General features: G+C 34.7%; 2 protein-coding genes across 2 annotated transcripts in view; both read right to left on the minus strand.

Moving 5' to 3' along the window:
* LOC107569631 (ankyrin repeat domain-containing protein 12-like) overlaps nt 1-1,228 on the minus strand; it is a 69,569-nt gene extending 68,341 nt beyond the window's left edge. The window contains exon 1 of the mRNA XM_016255748.1: nt 1,019-1,228. The gene's annotated coding sequence lies outside the window, so the exon portion shown is untranslated. The remainder of the gene's footprint in view (nt 1-1,018) is intronic.
* A 3,909-nt stretch (nt 1,229-5,137) lies between these two features.
* LOC107569634 (NADH dehydrogenase [ubiquinone] flavoprotein 2, mitochondrial-like) lies at nt 5,138-18,476 on the minus strand. The gene is made up of 8 exons (XM_016255751.1): nt 18,309-18,476; nt 17,719-17,781; nt 16,535-16,597; nt 16,226-16,342; nt 13,100-13,268; nt 12,067-12,176; nt 6,719-6,795; nt 5,138-5,310 (listed from the first exon to the last, which is right to left on the minus strand). Exons 1-8 carry the CDS (start codon nt 18,348-18,350, stop codon nt 5,217-5,219), a joined length of 735 nt encoding a protein of 244 aa, XP_016111237.1. The 5' UTR covers nt 18,351-18,476; the 3' UTR covers nt 5,138-5,216.
* Nucleotides 18,477-22,206: the final 3,730 nt, after the last annotated feature.

Genomic DNA, 22,206 nt, shown 5'->3' on the forward strand with positions numbered 1-22,206 from the left:
ATATATATATATATATAAAAAATAAAATAAAAAAATTATTATACATGTAAATATTTGTATACAATTTGTTATATATTATATCGGGTTTTTTTTTTTTTTTATATATATATAATTATTTGTATAACTTTATATTTAAAAACATATAGTCTACATTATACATCTAATATCTTGCTAGTGGGTGAGATGTGGTGCCTCCCAGTAAAAGCCTGATTCGTGTCATTTAGACTTTGCTCATAGTAAACAATGTAGTAATGTGTTATGCCTTCACAAAAACAACTCTATGAAAGCCACTAGGAATTGCAACAGCATTTGACATGTTTGTGGCTGTCGCTGCACAGCTGAAGACGCCTCGGTACCTCCTTTAGACAAAAGGTTTCTGCGCGAAGGACGGTCACCAAATAAAGCTTTGTGCAAACCACACACACACACACACACACACACACACACACACACAGCAGAGATGCATGCATGGATACAATATTTCATGCACGTCGCAGCTCGAAAATAACCTCCTCAAAATAATTATACAAATATATTTACATGCATTGATGCCAGACATGATCCAGTCGTTTATAGAGAAAAATGGTGGTGGAAAATAATGCAAATTATAATAAATGCAACGCGTTCCGGCTGACTGACTGACAGGAAGATCCAACTTAAACGGGTTTACTATGAAAGCTATGGCATACAGTATCACGCTGCGGTCTGCGCCACCCCTCTCGCGCACAGACAATGAGCCCGCAGTGGGTTTATGAGACACGCGGGGCCCTCCAGCGCTTCACGCCCGCGTTTAACGCACAGCCTGTCACTGACGCACGAGCAACGCTCGCGAGCACAACCCCGCTCCAGCTGCTGCGAATACTCACAAAAAGCCTCGGAAATCCCACACACACTGGGTTACTGTCGTCCTAGCACTCAGTCTGCTCGGTTAAGCTCTCTCCGCAGCCAAACTCAACGCGTTTTCCTCCTGCTTCAGTCGAAAACCGCGACAAAAAAACAACTGAAACTTTCCGCTTACCGTCGCGGCGCTCTTCGGCGTCCTCTTCGTCATTCACCTACCAGCAGAGGACGGATTCTCGACGATTTTAAGAGAAAGAAGCGTGTGTCGGAGGCTAGAAACTGAACGTTAACCCTACGGCTGTGTGGCGTCTCTCAGCGCTGCGTTTGAAAACATCGCCGTCAGTGCGTCTCTGAGAAAAGCTCCAGCGAAAAAAACACGCAAAGCGGAGGCGCTCATTGGCGGACGAGGGACCACGTGATCCACGGCGCTCAAACTCGTTTTGCGCTCGCTCTGAAATGTTTGCTGTTTAATATTTCTCAAATGTTATATAGGCGTTTTAATATTTAATAATATATTTAACACTATATTTAATATTTCTGTTTTAGCTTTTTAGTTTAATTAAATGTATTTTAATATACTATTTTGATTTTTAAATGAACGCTTAATTATTTTATTTATTATTTCTTCAGTTAGTGAATTCTTGAAATTGTAGGCTATGTAAATATCAGTTAGGGCAAATATATGTATTATTTTCATTTTATGCAAAGAATATGTGTCCTGTGTCTTTCATTTAATCTATTTTATTTATTTATTAACTTTTTTGTGTGCTATTTCCAATAGTCTTTATTTTACTGTTTTGACGTTTGAATTATGCCAAATAATAATTAAAAATAATTTAAATAAATGTAAAAAAAAAAAATACTTTGTTAAAAAATTGCTCCTTTTTGTTTTTTTACAAGTGAAATACATTCACTTTGTGCTTATCCCATGTCGTAAATTTGTTTTTGTATGAGGGTTTATCATTATTATTATTATTTTCTCTCCGGGATGGGGGATGGGGGGCTGACGCTGCGCACCGTGACGTCACCAGCGTGCGCGAATGTTCTGGAACGTTGACGTCGGAGAGGCGCGAGGAGGAGAAGGTATTTGACGAGCGCGAGCCAATGTGGCGTAATTTATTCCGTTATTACGAGCGATTAAAATGTGTTTGATTCTAGGTTGGCTAGTTTAGAACGCCGTTGCCGCGCTTTCGGCGGTTATTATTGTTGTGGCGCAGTTGGTTATTTACATGATGTAGGAAAAAGGGAGTTGGCGCATGCGCAGGGGATGGGCTGGTATTATGTTGCAGAACGAGAACATTGGTGTGTGTGTGTGTGTGAGAGAGAGAGAGCGAGAGAGAGAGAGAGAGAGAGAGAGAGAGAGAGAGAGAGAGAGAGAGAGAGAGAGAGAGAGAGAGAGAGAGAGAGAGAGAGAGAGAGAGAGAGAGAGAGAGAGAGAGAGAGAGAGAGAGAGAGAGAGAGAGAGAGAGAGAGAGAGAGAGAGAGAGAGAGAGAGAGAGAGAGAGAGAGAGAGAGAGAGAGAGAGAGAGAGAGAGAGAGAGAGAGAGAGAGAGAGAGAGAGAGAGAGAGAGAGAGAGAGAGAGAGAGAGAGAGAGAGAGAGAGAGAGAGAGAGAGAGAGAGAGAGAGAGAGAGAGAGAGAGAGAGAGAGAGAGAGAGAGAGAGAGAGAGAGAGAGAGAGAGAGAGAGAGAGAGAGAGAGAGAGAGAGAGAGAGAGAGAGAGAGAGAGAGAGAGAGAGAGAGAGAGAGAGAGAGAGAGAGAGAGAGAGAGAGAGAGAGAGAGAGAGAGAGAGAGAGAGAGAGAGAGAGAGAGAGAGAGAGAGAGAGAGAGAGAGAGAGAGAGAGAGAGAGAGAGAGAGAGTGAGTGTGTGAGTGTGTGTGTGTGTGTGTGAGTGAGAGTGTGTGAGTGTGTGTGTGTGAGTCTGTCTGTGTGAGTGAGTGTGTGTGTGTGTGTGAGGGGGATGGGCGCTGGCTAGACACACACGTGAACACATATGCATAGACCAGCTAGAGTCAGTTGCATGAAATGTTGTGGTGTGAAGAAGTGATCATAACATTAATAAATACGCGTGGTTGACATATATGAAACTGTAACTGAGTTATGGTTTGAACCTTAAAAACAAAGTACCATACAATGTTGTGATATTACCATTTGTACAATTGCAAAAGCATAAAAGTTAGTCGCATGTAAATAGTGTGTTTGGCAGCTGCATGCTGTTTGTATGTCGTCTTAACTCAGCCAACATGATCAAACTTTAATCAATAACTCTTATGTCATTTTTGTGTGTCATTGATTATGATTAATGATGTAATCTTTTATGTTTTCAAGACACTGCAAAAAGTGGTGACCTGCGATTGTTACCTTAAAGAGCTATTTCTACTGGATTTAACCCATTAAAGTGTTTTGTTGGTATAAATTATTTTAGGTTGATTCGGTGATATTAGTTAATAGTTTTGACTTGAATAAAACCAGTATAACTTACTTATTAGAAGATATCATTTTTTCAATAATGTGTATTTTCTTCTGGTTGTAAATAGAAATCTAATGACTTTCCTTGTTAAAAGTAAATAAAAGCAGCTAATATTGAACCATTTTTACAGTTTATTGTCATTGGACACTAACTGTACCTGATTGATCAAATAATAGTAAATATTGTGGAAAATGACAGAATTTTGGTGTACATTTTATTCAATATCATTAAATTGCATTATATATATACATACATACTGCTGTCTAGATTTTGTTCAGCCAACTACTATAAATGCCATGGTATATGATTATGGCAATCATGTACTAAGGGTTTTGTAAGTAAAGACTGTGTGAGGTTCTGAATGGAAAACCGCACGTGGAACAGCCTCAGAAATGCTCGCACTTTTGATGTGGCTTGTTTATACATCCTGCATCTGCATCTGTCAGTGAGATTATGCTGTATGGATGGCAAAATGTACGTCTTTTTAAAGTATTGTTTATATCAAATAAACACAAAGTAATGGAAGACTACACTGTATGTGCTTATGTTATGTTTTGTTATAATATTGCAAAAGTTTAGGATGGAGGCCTTTTGTCGTGACCATGCTTGCATGCACAAGAATATTCCTAAATTAATTAGAATTTGGTCATATTATGATGAATATGCCACAACCCCAATATTCTAAGACGTCTGACATATTCCTTTTTTAATCAATTATCTATTAATGAAAAGAAATAAACAAATCAATAAACAGATGGGTTAAAGTATCATAATAGTATCACTGCCTACGTTTTGCTATTTATTGCTGTGTGCTGCTGTCAGTGTCAAGAATGTGAATTGAGGTGAAATTACTCTACACAATTGCTAAAAAATGAAGTGTAATAACTGGTGAAACCATCTCCAGTATTTTCAGTACTGTTGCAGTAAAAGTGTTCGACTTTGTTTACCTAGAACATGCTGATTATTGTGTTCAGAAATGTTCCGCTAGCTGTGGAGCATAAAAACTATTTGTTTGGAATATATAAAAACAATTTTTATTTGCACGTAAACATGGATTATGTTTGTATCACAAAAAACTTTTAAGGAATAGTTCACCCAAAAATGATAATTTGCTGAAGATTTACTCACCGTCAGGCCATCCAAGATGTAGATGAGTTTGTTTCTTCATCAGATTTGGAGAAACGTAGCATTGCATCACTTGCTCCCCAGTGGATGGGTGCCGTCAGAATGAGAGTCCAAACAACATGAAAAAAAACATCACAGTAATCCACACCACTCCATCAATTACCATTTTGTGAAACTAGAAGCTGTGCTTTTGTAAGAAACAAATCCATCATCAAGACATTTCAACTTCAGTCGTTTCCAGCCAAAATACAAGTCCTTTATGTGTGATATTGCTTTCTCCAGTGACAAAGTCATCTTTTCTGGAGAGAAATCTGCACAGATCAAGCACTGTTTCTAAACAAATATGTTGGTGGATCTTGATGTGAGGGACAACAGGAGATGGAGTTTTTCACTGGAGGAAGCGTTATGGATTATGGACTGGTATTTTAGCTGGAAGCAACACTTTGAAGTTAAAAACATCTTAATGATGGATTTTTTTTTTTTTTTTTACAAACACGCAGTTTTTCACTTGTGGATTGTGTTTTTATCAGCTGTTTGGACTCTCATTCTGACGGCACCCATTCACTGCATTGCTGAGCAAGTGATGGAATGACGCATTTCTCCAAATCTGACGAATGTTAATTTTTGGGTGAACTATTCCTTTAATCTGCATGGTTCATTTGTCATTTAAAAAAAACAAAAACAAAGTCACACTGGTCTATTGGGTATAATTTATGATAATATTTTATTTACATATACAACATCTCTGATGTTTACAAGGACTCAAGATCACGGAGGTCTGTTTACAGGTCAGGTCTCACACCAAAGCCTGGTCCGGGAGGAGGTTCTGTCAGTGAGGTTAAACCTCCGGCAGGTTCACATGAAAAACGCCCACTCCTGATGGAAGTGAAATCATTACAATCAATTAAAACATTCTTAGCGAGCCAAATGATACATTAACCACACACATCACATCATGTACTTATTTAATTAGACCTCTAGTTGCCTCATATTATCTTCACAAGTGAAATAAATAATAGGGGCGTCTCTGAGAACTGCAAGCTGAGCTAACCATCGTCCTCTTACAACTAACAACTGACCCTTCATTTGACCGTCAATCCTTTTAATAAGCTTGCGTCTGTGAATGTCCCAAACACCCCCTTGATGTCACAACCAAACTATACTTGACTCAGAACCAGATAATCAAATCAATTGGCTTGACACAATTTCTGAAAAAGATCTAAATCTATACACAAATAAGGTGAGTTGCTTTCACATACAATTCCCACTGCTGCTCTTTAAAGTATAATATAATGGATAAATGGATTGAAATATGCAATGCATGCATATTTATATATGCATATGCACTATTGTCTGACATTATAGGACACATTATATATAATAGCAAGGATGCATAAAATTGATCAAAAGTGACAGTAAAAGCATTTCTAATGTTACAAAACATTTGTATTTCAAATAAATGCATTTCATTGAGCCCCAATAATAATTAAGCAGCAAATCAGCATATTAGAATGATTTCTGTAGGATCATCTGACACTGAAGAAGGTAATGGTGCTGAAAATTCAGCTGCGCATCACAGGAATAAATTACATTTTTAAAGATATTTGAATATAAAGTTGGCTATTTAAATTTTTTTTAAATATACAGTTGCTTATTGTAATAATATTTCACAATATTACTGTTTTTACTATATTTTTCATCAAATAAATACAGTATTAGTGAGCAGAAGTGACTTGTATTTATGTATTTACTCTGAAATAATATAATTATAATATTCAGATGAACCATTTTAATCAAACAGCCAATTAGACTCAATTTGTTTAATGTAAGAAGTAGAATACAATACCGATCTAGTTTGAAATAATAAAGGCATGTTTTCTAAGTTGTTTTTCTTTAAACAAAATACTAGAAAGAATTATATTTAATAATTAAATTATTTTATATGCACCATCACCAATATAACAAAGCACTGCATATACATAGTAAGCAGCAATCACATATTAACTATATAAAACATTTAAATGCATGTGATTTATAAAACATATCATGCCCAGACTTCATTTTTGAGTGATGACACCAAAATTGAATTTGAATCACTTCACTGTTGAATTTCCATGAATTTGCATCTAAAATTTAAATAAGAGATGCTATAAAGTCATATTTGCAGTCTGTGAGACAAGGAAAGAATCTTAGGAAATGCAATGGCCACTTTAAAATCACTGTGCTGTGGATTATTTTTACCACGATATATCAAGTAATACTAAAAGAAGGGAGATTTGTGTACCTGGGTCCAGGAGGAGGAACTCTGCCTGCCTTCAGTTCATCAATAATCTGCTCAATGTCTGATGGTTTAAGATCCTCCTACAAACCAAACCAGAAAGAAAGGAAACACTCGTTAATGCAGAATTAATTGATTATAGTACACCCTATTCTCTGATCTTTGTCTTAAAGCGGTCATATGACGCTATTTTAAAGATCATTATGTTGTGTATTTGGTGTAACAGAATATGTTGACATGCTTTAATGTTCAAAAAACACATTATTTTTCAAATACTGTACATTATTGTAGGTCCTCTATGCCCCGCCTCTCCCAAACGCGTAGTTGTATACAAAGTCCCTCCTTCCGACAAGCGCAGTCTGCTCTGATTGGCCAGCTGACCCAGTGCATTGTGATTGGCCGAACACCGCAAGCACACGTCGGAAATGTAACGCCCCTTACCATAATCGCGAGCGTCAGCTTTCAAAGTAAATATCAAGACAGTTAATAATGTCGTTAATTTAGCATCAGTTCAAGTCCGAAAGGGCAACAGAGTCGCGTGACAGACACAGTGATGATGCAGTACACAAGCCGCGGTTAAGACAGCTGACGTGCTATGATTTCTGACAGACAGTTCACTCTCCTGTAATGTGACCCTGTTCCCCTTACACACACACACACACACACACATGACGCGTTACTCTGCGCTGCGCAAAACTCCGCATTTGAACAGTCAATAGCAAATACTTAAACTAATAACAAAACATACTTACAGTCGCTGATTCAGAAGCGCCAGATTGTCATAGCAAAGTCAGAATTGAGGCTTTCTTTTTTTTTTTGGAAATAGATTTGTGCACAGCCAGTCTTTTTACTCCATAAAATGCGTTGCACAAATTCGAACATCTGGGTTGTGCTGTTCTGTTTTCTGGTTCTGATTCCTAATTGCATCTACTTTCGGAAGGCCAAATAAAGTGCTTTTGCTTTTGCACTGAAACACAGCTTCTCCCTGACATGCTGCATCCACACTACTGCTGTTCCTGAAACCACGCCTTCTTTCTTTGCGTGCACATTTGGGCGACATTATGCTAATATTTCCACATAGTGAGGTAGATATGTGGGGGCGTGTTAGAACGAGCCGTTTTAGGTAGGTGTGGCTGACTCTTAACTTTTATAAAGAATATCTCTTTGGATTTGAGACTTTAGTCTTTGCAACTTTACAGATCTTCTTTATGCACCAAGAGCTTGTAACACTCCAAAGAGAAAGGAAAACTTGAAATCGCATCATATGACCCCTTTAAAGAGATAAATAAGCTCAAGCATCAACTTTATTATGGTGAATTCAGTGAAAACATGTAAAAATAAAGCCTGTTTTCAGATCCGCTGAGATGTTCCTAATAGGGGTTAAAGAAAAAATTCTTTAAACGAAACAGAATTACTTGCAAGCATGTTCTGACAGGTTTTGTGAGATTCAACCACTACAAATGTTCTGCTGCCCTTCAGACCTTGTGTGACTCACTTTCTGAAAATGTTAGTAACACTAAATGAACGTAATTGGTAAACATGAGTGATCTCTAGCCACACCGTAGCTATCTCATTATCTGGAAGCAGCAGGGCAACCCTCTACATTGTGAGTAAATCACTCGCATATGCGACAAAATCTTCACTCATAATTACAACTTGTGAACTGGGAGTTTTCTGAGAGCTACGACTTGTACCACGTGATCGCTGAACCACCTGACCACCGCAGGCTCTGTTTAGGCGTTGATAGTGTTGCCATAGAAAAGCATAATTCCGAGGACGTGAACAGCTCCGAGTAGAACATCACGTGCGGTCATCTCGAAATTACGGTAATTACGATATGGCGTGCCGTGAACGCAGCATATTTTTCAGTTCATCTGCATGGATGCGCAGCGCACCTGTATTTGGCGTACCGTGAACTCTAGTGTAACCGCGCACACTTTGCCGTCACTTTGTCTCACACACGCAGAGAGAGAGAGAGCTAGAGAGTCTTGCATACCATGCAGAATTGACGCGCTACGTGTAAACAATATACTTTGTTGTATTTTCCTGTCAAAATAATGGAGTTCCTTTGGAATTCTTCAACTTTTAAAGGGGTCCTATTATGCTTTTTTTTACTTCTTGAACTTTAGTTTGTAATGTTGCTGTTTGAGCATAAAAAAGATCTGCAAAGTTACAAAGCTCAAAGTCCACTTCAAAAGGAGATATTTTATTTAATAGAAATCACTTTTCAAAAACTACAATGAAAGACTCGTTTGGACTACAACGCATATTTTCAGACGAATGGGACGAGACCTGGTTGAGCTGCACTAGAGAAGACAACGAGTGTTATTATGTCGGAGATGCGCTAGTTTTCACAAGGCAAACGAACTTTAGAGTGGTTACAATCATCCGGGTTTAAATCGCACTCAAATTGATTTGATTTTGACGCAATATTTACACTGAAGCTGCAGGCGGCTATGGTAAGGGGCATGACATTTCCCGACCAGGCGCCGAGTGCTGCCAATCACAGCACACACTGGCCCAGCTAACCAATCACAGCACACACTGGCCCAGCTAACCAATCAGCACATTTCGTATTTCAGAAGGCGGGCCTTCATTTGATGCAGGAACTATTCGAGCCGTTCATGCCAGACTGGGGAGAAAGGTGTTGTAATAATGTAAAATATGTGAAAATTTTGTTTTTCGAACAATCCAGTATGAGAGCCTGTTCTAGTACACCCCCAAAACAAAATCAAGACTTTGTAAAAGAGCATAATAGGACCCCTTTAAGAACTGCTGGGTTCTCCGGTAGTAGGCGGAACTAATGCGCAAACGGCAATCTCATTGGCTGGTGCTCACCTAGTATCATCCCTGTTTTAATTTCAGCGAATCAGTTCAAGCAAACACACACAACCTGATTAATATTCATGAATCCAGCAGCTCATTAATCCTTAGAGCATTTTATACTGTTCTTATTAGTAGAATTCTATGTATTATTATTATTATTATCTTATCAGTATTAGTGTTAGTTTTTCCCCATTTTTTACAGAAACACTGAATGACCAAAAAAGCAGCACCACCAGTCCTGAGTTCAGTTAAAATTACTAATATGCATTCATACATGGTTTTAATTCTCATTACTAAAGTGCTATCATTAAATAATACTTGATTATCATTAGCGCTGTCAAGCGATTAATCGCATCCAAAATAAAAGTTTTTGTTTACATAATATATGTGTGTACTGTTTATATTTATTATGTATATATAAATACACACATACAGTATATATTTCACAAATATTTACATTTATATTCATATAATATATATTATATATAAATATATTTAAAATATAAACAACTTATTTTTCTTAAATGTATACATAATAAACATACACAGTACACAGACATATATTACGTAAACAAAAACTTTTATTTTGGATGCGATTAATCACAAATATTTACATTTATATTCATATAATATATATTATATATAAATATATTTAAAATATAAACAACTTATTTTTCTTAAATGTATACATAATAAACATACACAGTACACAGACATATATTACGTAAACAAAAACTTTTATTTTGGATGCGATTAATTGTTTGACAGCACTAATTATCATATATAATGCTTGACTGACTGATGTTACGAATGTAGTACATTTAGATATTTAAAAAGCTGTGCCATTTTATTTATATATATATATATATATATATATATATATATAAAACACACACATGCATATATGGTATATCAGTCTGGTGAGTAAACTAAAAAATGTACTAGCCAATGGCGATTCAATTGCCAAGGTGTCGGTAGAGGGTTGCAGGGTCATGTAGATGTGATCTCTAGGTTCCTCCAGAAGAAAGCATCAAAGGATGAGCTCACCAAATGCCCTAACGGATGATTAGCTGTTGGAAGGAGACCTGCTAACCCATTTCAGGTGGGTGAATCACACAGGGCTGACGAGTTTCTATTTAACTCTGAGAGGCCACGGCTAATTGCATCATTACCCCGGCGGGTCATACAGGGCTTCACTTAACACAAACAAGCTTAAACAGAGACGTACACAACCCAAGGAATATTCACCACCGATACGGACTCAGATCTAATTAGTGAATTAATTATAGTTATATAAGCAATAATTCCTCTAGCTAGAAATCCACTTATAAGGTTTTGTTTCTTATTTTTTGACAATTAAAACAAAGAACACAAAAATAAATAAAATAGCAATATGCACCATCAATATTGTATTATTATTATTAATATTATTGTTGGACTGTGTATAATAATAATTCGTAGCAGTAGCAGTAATACAATTATATTTAGTTCTTTTGATTAACATCTGCATTCTCTTTTTAGTAAATTATACAATATAAATTAGAATACAAAAAAACTGCACTATCAATATTATTTTTTGTTGTGTATAATATTAATAATAATTAGTACTGCTATTTATATGATTATATTTACGCAAAGCTCTTGTTTGTACATTATGCATTTGGTGCTTTTTAACAATTAAAATCAATTACAATGCAACAAAAAACAATATGCACTATAAATTATATTATTTTTGACTGTATAATAATAATAGTAATATAATAACAATAATTAGTACTATTATTTATACAGTTAAATGTATGCTCTTTTGTTTGTACAATATGCATTCTTTCTTAGCTTTATGACAATTAAATTACAATACAACAAAAAACAACATGTACTATCATTATTTTTAGATGATGATTTTATAATAATTAGTATATTTATTTGTATAATTATATTTAGTTCTTTTGTTGTACATTTACACCTTTTTTGACAACCTTGACAATTAAACATTAGAATACAACAAAAACAATACGCACCATCAATATCATATTATTATTTCATTCTATTATTCAATAATAATAGTAGTAACAATAATAATTAGCTTTGTTATTTGTACTAGTATATTAAGTTATTTTGTTTGTGTTTTTCATTCCTTTTTGACTACTAAAATAAATTACAGTACAACAAAAACAACATATTATTAATTGATGTATAATAATTAGTAGTAGTACTATTTGTACAATAGTATGCAAAGTTCATTTGTTTGTACGTTCTCCAATCATCTCGACTGTCTGTCTGATTGATTGATTATCAGCCAATCAGAAGATAATCATTTCTTTTTACCTCTTTAAAGCAAACAGGACCACATGAACACATCCTGTATATTGCCCTTTACCCTTGTTAAGACTCAAAACACACAAACTGCTCATCTTGACTTCATAACAGAGAAACTGCCTCCCCTAGAGCTGACATTAAAACTAGCTGCCGCTCATCAACATGCATTCACAACGAGACTCAAACATGAGGTTTCTGATCATACTCACATAATAGTTATCGTTGATTTGGACCATTGGTGCGTTCACACAAGCCCCGAGACATTCGACTTCTGTTAGCGTGAATAATTTATCTGCCGTGGTCTCACCGACTTTGACACCTGACAGGAGAGATCATTTTTGGGTTAGACAATTAAACACATAGTCATTACTTGCGTGTTAATTCAAATAAACATTAAATAAAATATTATTTCAGCAGCCAAGGCATCATTTCTCATTTAAATCTAAACATTTAAATAGTAATAATAATAATGACAACAATGCACAACTAAAAGACTTCAAATTAAAGTGAAAACAGAAAATGTAAAAATAAAATCCCATTTAAAATATTAACTTATAACAATAATGTTTCCGCCGTTGTCTCACCGACTTTGATACCTGATACGAGATTTTTTTGGGGGTTAAAAATTAAATGCATAGTCATTACTTAGGATGACATTAAATAAATTAAAATATAAAATTATAATAAACTTTTCTATTACTATGCATATATAATTACATTATTATTTTATATTTTTATTACATCAAATTCTATACTATATTATTTAAGCTAGTGGCCAAGGCATCATTTGTCATTCTCATAATTTTTAGTTTGAAGAAAACCAAATGAAAACTAATAAAGAAGAGAAAATACTATATAGACATTTAAAACTATATATTTACACACATTTACTTATTATATAACAAATATTAATTAGAATAGTATATCAATGATACTAAAACAACACTATATGGAACACTAAAGATGATATTTTAAGGAATAATTTGCTATTTTAAAAAAACATGAGGGTGAGTAAATATGAGTAAGTAGTTTCTACTTCTAAAATATGTTTTCAAAAAAAAAAAAAAGATTACTACAATCCATTAGTGTATTATTCCAGCATCTTCAAATATTCCAATTTCAGGCCATGTTTGAGCAGCATGGCTTTAGCTTGTTGATATAGCGAGTGTGTTTATTGGTGACGTGCGAGTCGAGATGTCTGTGTGGAATCCCTGTGGAGAGCTGGAAACGGTTCTCGCTCACCCAGTTTGCTCTGGATGGCCTCCAGGATGCTGTCGGAGTCGCAGAGCATGCAGGGCGTAGTGGTGCAGATCTGGATGTGGTGCTTTCCCACCGGCTGACGGAGGAACATGGTGTAGAAAGTGGCTACTTCATAAACCCTCATTGGAGCAATGCCCAGGATCTCTGCCACCTGCAGGAGAAATCAGAAATCACACCAGGGAACCACAGCTTTAAATCAAAAATATGAAAATCTGAATATGTTCAGAAATTATGAAATTCACTATCACAATTGAAAAAATATTATTATTACTTTTAATATTTATGATACTGTATATTTTTGTGCACCTGCGGAGCAATAGCCAACATTCTGTAGAAACTTATATTTGAATAAAAACAAAGCAATATTTGTGAATGAAACATTCCAAATGATCTGGACTGTAAAATGCTGAATATCTATAGCAGGTTTGATCATTTACAGAATAGAAATGCATGCCTCATCAATGTCATGTTTTTCATGAAGGCTGGGTGACTTAAACATACTGCTGTGCACTAAATAAAATGAGAACTACACATGAAACTGATGCATTTAACAAAGATGTTTTGCCACACAACAAAACAAAATCAATACTTTCAATGTCATAAAAACACTTTATGAAAAAAAAAAACACAGATCATATAAATTACAACTAAAATTGTCAGGTCAGTTTTATTAAAATCTCCACATTTTAACTGATTGATTATTAACAGGTTTCCACACAATTTTGACCAATTAATTTCCATGACTGTCCATACTGGATACATTTAAAAAAATAAATAATTAAACCGAAACTGACTGCACTCAGGGTTATTACAGCTAACAAAAACTAAATGAAATACATTATTTGAAATAAAATAAACATTACCTGAAATAAAATATTTTTAAAATATATATATATTTTATTTCAGCTAGTTGCCAACGCAACATTTCTCATTTTGCTGAAACCAAAAGAACTTAAACTAATAAATAAAAATGAATAAAATCTATAGATTTAGAAAAACAAAAACTAATAAAACTGAATTTAAAAAAGTTCAAGTAAAAATAGAAAATACAAAAATGTGACTAGGGACCACAAAATCAGTCACAAGTGTCAATTTTTCAAAATTGAGATTTATACACAATATGAAAGCTGAATAAATAAGCTTTCCATTGATGTGTGGTTTGTTAGGATCGGACAATATTTGGCTGAGATACAACTATTTGACGATCTGGAATCTGAGGGTGCAAAAAAATCTAAATATTGAGAAAATCATCTTTAAAGTTGTCCAAATGAAGTTCTTAGCAATGCATATTACTAATCAAAAATTTACAGTAGGACATGTACAAAATATCTTCATGGAACATGATCTTTACTTAATATCCTAATGATTTTTGGCATAAAAGAATTTATAATTTTGACCCATACAATGTATTGTTGGCTATTGCTACAAATATACCCCAGCGACTTAAAGGGGTCATATGATGCTGCTAAAAAAAAAACATTATTTTGTGTATCTGGTGTAATGAAATGTGTTTATGCGGTTTAAAGTAAAAAAAAAAAAAAAAAAAGCACATTATTTTCTACATACTGTACATTATTGTTTCTCCTCTATGCCCCGCCTTTCTGAAACGCGTCGATTTTTATAAAGTTCATCGGTGAAAAAGCGAGGTGTGCTCTGATTGGCCAGCTATCCAGTGCATTGTGATTGGCCGAATACCTCAAGCGTGTGACAGAAATGTTACGTCCCTCACCATACGGTTGATGCTGTGTCCGGCCAGAGACAAAAACATGAAAACTCATTATAAACGAGGCATTTGTTGCATCCAGTGGGGACATAATTATGGATTATAATGACTTATTCTGTCGTTTTACGCGTTGCGTTGCATTGCACCGCGTAAACATAAAACCATGTCTGCATTTGTGATCGGAGAAACGACAAACAACAAGCGCTACTCTACACTGCCCAAAACTCGCGTTTGAATCATCAGCGGCAAATTCTTTAAATGAAAACGTACTTGCGTGAGTCAGAACTGCCGGCATTTTAGTCAAACGTTACTCTCCCAGGATCAGTAAACAGTCCTCCATAAAATGTGCCGGCGATCCACAGCACTAAGTTAATGTATTCCCTCAGCGACCAGCACAGATCAGCTCTAGGCATGACGAAGCAGATATCGTCCTCTTTTGGAAGACCAAACAAAGTAGTTTCGCTTTCATAACGAAAAACACAGCGGCCTAGCGTGAGCTGAGGCCGGGCAAGAGTGAGCTGAGGTGGCGGGATCGAGAATGGCAGTCCCGGCGGATCCGACGAAGGAGCGGTGAACAACGAATAACACAGCGTCTTCACGACATGGCGGCAGCGGCAAAAACAATACTACAGCGAGAATAAAAGTTACGCCTTCTTTCTTTGAGTGAACATTTGGGCGGCGTTATGCAAATCTTCCCACATAGTGATGTAGACATGTGGGGGTGTGTTAGAACGAGCTGTTTTAGGTAGGCGTGGCTGACTCTTAACTTTTATAAAGAATATCTCTTTGGATTTGAGACTTTAGTCTTTGCAACTTTACAGATCTTCTTTATGCACCAAGAGCTTGTAACACTCCAAAGAGAAAGAAAAAAAAAATTGCATCATATGACCCCTTTAAGACTGCTTTTGTGCTCCAGGGTCACAAATAAAATCTGATTCAAAACATTAACAAACTATACTTATAATTCCATACTTATGTTTATTATACATGTGTCAAACTCCCTTGCATAATTTGTATACATCTGTCCATACAATATATCTTCTTTTGTCTATTGCGTATTGTTTTTACATATTTATTTTTAATATCACTTGTTTTTATTTTATCTGTGTCTAGTCACTTGTCATCTGGAAGCTTCTGTCACCAAGACAAATTCCTTGTGTGTGTGCGCATGTAAGCACACTTGGCAATAAAGTTCTTTCGGATTCTGATTCTAATAGTATATCAATGAGCCTAAAATAACACCGCTCATATCTAATGGCATAACAATAAACGTATATACACTATTAAATAATCACTAAGAGTTCCAGGTTTTTAAGTGATTGTGGGAACTCATTATTATTTATCAATCAAAAAAAGCTTTGGTGCATGTCTTTAGAAGCTCTCACCCTGTTCATTGCTGAAATAGGAAGCCATCCGTGCTGCCTCTGAGCCACATCCAGCACAGGAATAGTGGCGGCTGCCTTGTGTCCCTCTGGGTAATTATTAATGATGGCCTCAACTCTCTGTAGCCAAACACATTATACAATAACCACACAGCTATAATCTTTATTCAACATATCTGAACACAGCAAGACATATCTGATCTTACCTGTGGAATAGTTCTAAAATATCACAATGGCAGCAAAAATGCCTTAAATATGATTCCATATTATAATATCAAAAATGTAAATGATGAGTGGTGAGATTTCCCTCACCTTCATGTTCTCTAGGCTGAATTCAAATGGCGTCTCTGGGTTGTTGTCCGGTGTGTCTCTGTGCTGGAGTAATGAAAACAGATCAAATCAAATGCAACAAAAATATCAGCCTTATAATAGTGCGTCCTCCTGGTTTTTTACAATACAACACAGATTGCTTTAAAGCAGCTTTAGAGTATTAAAAAAAACTGTATTATTGTTGCAAAGTTCTTCAACAATAGATAAAAATATAAGTGTCATTATCAGCATTGATTCATTTCAGTTCAATAACTGTGTAAAGTTCATCAAATTATAAAACAAGCTTAAAGGCAGGGTATGTGATTTTTCAAAAACACTTTAGAAAACTGATTCGGGCCGAATTGCAAAACAAACTTGTAGCCAATCAGCAGTAAGGGGCGTGTCTACTCGTGATGTGGAGGAGAGAGCTTTCAGTGCACAGGACGGACATTAGCGAGCCGAGCGACAGAAAGATAGAGATGGCGGATAAAAAAAACAAAAGATGAAAAGGTCTGCGGAACGATAAGGCAAGAAGTAGGACCCGTGTAAATATCGGATCAGCTTTCCAGCGCTGGAGAGAACTCAAGGAGCGGAGGCCTGCGATCGGACGCCGAGGTTGCTTTGTTTCTTCTCGATAGGTGAGTAACACCGTGTCTACAACAGCTAAAGTCTGCCTACACTGGACGCGATCAAACCACCGTTGAAAACCATTTGAAATGTGTGTCAGCACGTCATAAATAGAACCCGGCTGCAGTTTTCTGTCGGGATTTGTTGCGCCGTGCCGCTCACGTCCGATGTAGACACGGTGTAACATTGGTTTTGCTTTGTTTCACAGAACTAATCGTTGCCTGGGTTGCGTACGTATATGTGGGGCGGAGCTATATAAATAGGGGCGAGACCATTTTGGGATAGGGGCGTGTTTGTTTTGGTGATTTCAAATATCAACATTGGCTACCAGAAATCACTTACCCTGCCTTTAACTCAACTATAAAAAGTCAATAGTGTTGGAATTCAGCTCAATTATGAAACGAATTCAGCAATAAAGCAACTCTACATAAGACAATAGTGTAATTATTTAGCTGTTTGATTCAGTTGTGTTCACACTGATGATATTACTGAATATTAAGCGTCTCATGTGCACATATCATTACAAAGAGTGCAATAAACATATGAAAGTCAAGTCTCACCACAAAGATTCCTCCAGCTCCAGCTCGAGCCGATGTCTGGTGCAAACTGCGGACCTGCCTCGCCTGCAGAAGAAATGCAACAAGTGTAAAGTACAATAGAAAGCAAACAACTCATTTTTTTTTTTCTTTTTTGCAAACTACTAAACCAATACATCCCTTTTTGTATATTGTATGTATTGACCAAATATGCAATATAATATTTTGTGCATTAAGTATGCAATGCTCTATAACGTTTCTGTTTAGTTATTCCAGTGTGTATTGTATTAGTCACTGCAATAGAAAGACATATATATAATTAACTTATTATTTACTGATTCAGGTTTATTTACTGATTACTCAACCTGTCTGGGTGAATAGAAACAACCATTTTTGGTAACACATCACGGTTTTAAAGAGTGTCTAATAAACACAAAATGTTTAATTCACATTTGAATGACATATAAACACATCCAGGCCTCATTATTAGCTGTTAGCGCATTAGCTTCACGTCCTTGCACAGATGTCAACGCCGCTTTAAATGATGATTCATATGCAATTTCTTCAACCGCCTCATGAATAATCCGATTACAACATATATAAAATAAACCTACCGCATAAGACACGGCAGAGCGCAGAGTTGAAGATAAAAACATCTTTTCAATGCGCTCGGTCACACTAAACACAAGCAATGGCGGATATCAAATATTGCGCGCTCGATTGAGCGGGTCTGGTTACGCAAGGGACGCACGGCTCAAAGAGTCTGAATAATGGATCACCGAGCCGCAAACGAACAGATGCACACGTTGTGTTCCTGATAATAACACAGACACGCAGCATGCTGCACACTTGTAGTACTTGAGCTTAAATGGGTTGTAATGCAGGACTGTTACTAAAATGTGAGCCAGCATTGTTCTGCTTAACATTTGCGGTTTATTTACATTTAGTCATTTAGCAGACGCTTTTATCCAAAGCGACTTACAAATGAAGACAATAAAAGCAATCAAAATCAACAAGAGAGCAATGATAATATATTGACAAAATATTTCAAATGCATATATAAAATGACTATCTATCTATATCTAAGGTTTTTCATAGTTAGAGTGTGTTAGTTTGGTGTCATCGTTATTTATGTTCTTTAATTTCTTGAATTATAATTGTAAAATTTATTTATATATAACACATCTTTATTGTAAAAATGCAACAAAAATTTTTTTTTAGGGTTAGTGGGTCATTCTCTGCTTATTTATTGATTAATATCAATCAATCAATCAAGTATTTTTCTTTAATTTCTTCAATTATAATTAAAAGAAATATTACAATACATCAAATATACTGTAAAAAAATAGAAAAATGAAAAATCTTTAGGGTTAATGTGTGTTCGTTTGTTGTCATTATTGTTATTATCACATCAAAATTGAAACGTTATTCATAAGTAAATAATGTTTTTACTTTAAAAATGCAAAAGGTTTTCTTTTAGGGTTAGTGTGTATGTTAGCTTGTTGTCATGACTATTATTAAGATTATAATTGATTATAGATTATAATTGTAACAATTTTTCACAAGTTAACAACTTATTTTATTCAAAAAATGCAAAAAGTCTTCATTTAGGGTTAGTGTGTTTATTATTATTGATTTATTTACTTATTTTCATTTATTCAATTAAAACGGTAAAAGTTATTCAACTTAAATGGGTTGTAATGCAGGACTGTTACTAAAATGTGAGCCAGCATTGTTCTGCTTAACATTTGCGGTTTATTTACATTTATTCATTTAGCAGACGCTTTTATCCGAAGCGACTTACAAATGAAGACAATAAAAGCAATCAAAATCAACAAGAGAGCAATGATAATATATTGACAAAATATTTCAAATGAATATATAAAATGACTATCTATCTATATCTAAGGTTTTTCATAGTTAGAGTGTGTTAGTTTGGTGTCATCGTTATTTATGTTCTTTAATTTCTTGAATTATAATTGTAAAAATGATTGATATATAACACATTTTTATTGTAAAAATGCAAAAAAAAATGTTTAGGGTTAGTGGGTCATTCTCTGCTTATTTATTGATTAATATCAATCAATCAAGTATTTTTCTTTAATTTCTTCAATTATAATTAAAAGAAATATTACAATACATCAAATATACTGTAAAAAAATAGAAAAATGAAAAATCTTTAGGGTTAATGTGTGTTAGTTTGTTGTCATTATTGTTATTATCACATCAAAATTGAAACGTTATTCATAAGTAAATAATGTTTTTACTTTAAAAATGCAAAAGGTTTTCTTTTAGGGTTAGTGTGTATGTTAGCTTGTTGTCATGACTATTATTAAGATTATAATTGATTATAGATTATAATTGTAACAATTTTTCACAAGTTAACAACTTATTTTATTCAAAAAATGCAAAAAGTCTTCATTTAGGGTTAGTGTGTTTATTATTATTGATTTATTTACTTATTTTCATTTATTCAATTAAAACGGTAAAAGTTATTCAAGAGTAAATAACTTTTTTTCACTAACCCGGTCTTCTTGTAGGGTTAGTGTGTGTGTTAGTTAGTAATTTTGTTATGCGCTTTTATGTATTTTTAAAATATGTGTATTTGTTTAATACTATTATTATATATAGTAATACTAATATTATACTTACATTAAAGTAATTATAGGTTGCAACATGGTCATAAATACATAAAATTATAATTATATTACATTGTTTATGCATTTTTGCAAGGTTCAGTCTGTACTTTTAATGTTGAGAATATGATTTTATAAGTATTTACTTGTAGGGCTCGGCAGGAGCTCCTGTTCTTCTAGACAAACATGGCAGGGCACAATGATTATTATGAGTCTTATTGAACCATGTCACCTGCATTTGACATCAGCTATCACATAACACCTTGATTACATTCGATAAAGAGTGATAAGATGGTTCCTGTAAGAACTGCATGAATGTCACATGAGAAGTCATCCGAATGTTAATTCCTAATAACTTCTCAGGAACATCCCTATGACTCTTTTCAGTATTTAATCAAAGTGATACAATTTTGGCTTGATGTCACACTGTATGCAGGTGACATGCTTCAGCAGCCCTCAGAATAATCATTGTTGTCCTGTTAGCTATGCGCTGAAGTATTAATAGTCTTGTGGAACAAGGAGTGTCGTGTAACTGCTGTTATATACAGAACCACTCAAGTCATATATCAATCACCTGTTTTACATTACCATTTAACACTACCATCTCACAAAAACTTATCCAGGTCATATTTCACCCCAAATTTGTAAAGAAATAAAAAATGGTATAGTGCATATATTAAAATAACACATAGATCTATGAGCATTAACATTATTATGATTGTTTTAATGGCAATTAAGCTCTTTTCACCTTAAATTTGTATTAGTGCTGTCAAACGATTAATCGCATCCAAAATAAAAGTTTTTGTTTACTCAATGTATGTGTGTGTACTGTGTATATTATTATGTATGTATAAAGACACGCACATACAGTATATATTTTGAAAATATTTACATGTATATATTTATATTCATATAATTTATATTATACATAAATATATTTAATATATAAACATTACATATTTTCTTGAATATATACATGCATATGTTTGTATTTATATATACATAATAAATATGCACAGTACACAAACATATATTACGTGAACAAAAACTTTTATTTTGGATGCGATTAATCGCGATTAATCGTTTGACAGCACTAGTTTGTATTCAAAGATTTTTTTTTTGCGATTTGCATTATTCTTAATGTATTCTCATTAATGTAATATAGTCAAAAAGTAATATAAATTAATATATGTATTCAACTGTATTCTAATTAATTTATATATATATATACATATTAGTATAAGTAATTATTTATTTATTTATATATATATATATATATATATATAAATAATTGTTTAAGCAATTTAAGCATTATTATTTAAGCAAAATATAATTTTGTTTTTCTATATTAAGATTTTGGGTCAATAGGCAAATAACTGCAGCAATCTAAATCAAAACATTTTAATAATACCAGATGAACAGGTTTGCATGGGTGAACAGAAGCGTGTTATGAGGACAGATTCCTGCGGCTGTAGTTCTTACAGTCTATAGTCTAGACGGTCTCTCTCTGGCACGTTACATGAGGTGGTTTTGGCAGAGAGTCTCCTAACAGATGCCAAGAACTAAAGCATGCGAACCATGCTGAGGCGACACTTCAGTTAGACATTAAGCATCAAGTGCTAATGGAGGACACAGGCTCGTAAAAGCAATATGGACAATACATATCCTCAAACATATTCACAAAACATGATGCAGTGTGCAACCTCAGAGGTCAGCGTCTATTCTTTACGCTGCCATCCATTCATACCTAAGGGGTCGCTTTGCTTAAAAACTGTTCACCCTGTCAGCAGTCCATCATGGTCTTTCCTATTTTGGACGGCCAGGTGCAGATGCACAGTAAACAGAGCGGAGAGCTTTCATGGGGATTTGCGTTGTC

The sequence above is a fragment of the Sinocyclocheilus grahami genome, unplaced genomic scaffold (assembly GCF_001515645.1).
Source record: "Sinocyclocheilus grahami isolate Dianchi unplaced genomic scaffold, SAMN03320097.WGS_v1.1 scaffold1366.1, whole genome shotgun sequence".
NCBI lineage: Eukaryota > Metazoa > Chordata > Actinopteri > Cypriniformes > Cyprinidae > Sinocyclocheilus > Sinocyclocheilus grahami.

Excerpts from the sequence above, each read along its gene's own strand:
- LOC107569634 (XM_016255751.1), bottom strand. The coding sequence starts at position 18,350 with ATGTTTTTATCTTCAACTCTGCGCTCTGCCGTGTCTTATGCG. Across the intron at positions 17,782-18,308 it reads GCTCTGCCGTGTCTTATGCG|GCGAGGCAGGTCCGCAGTTT; the intron begins GTAGGTTTATTT and ends TTTCTTCTGCAG. Across the intron at positions 16,598-17,718 it reads GAGCTGGAGGAATCTTTGTG|CACAGAGACACACCGGACAA; the intron begins GTGAGACTTGAC and ends TCATTACTCCAG.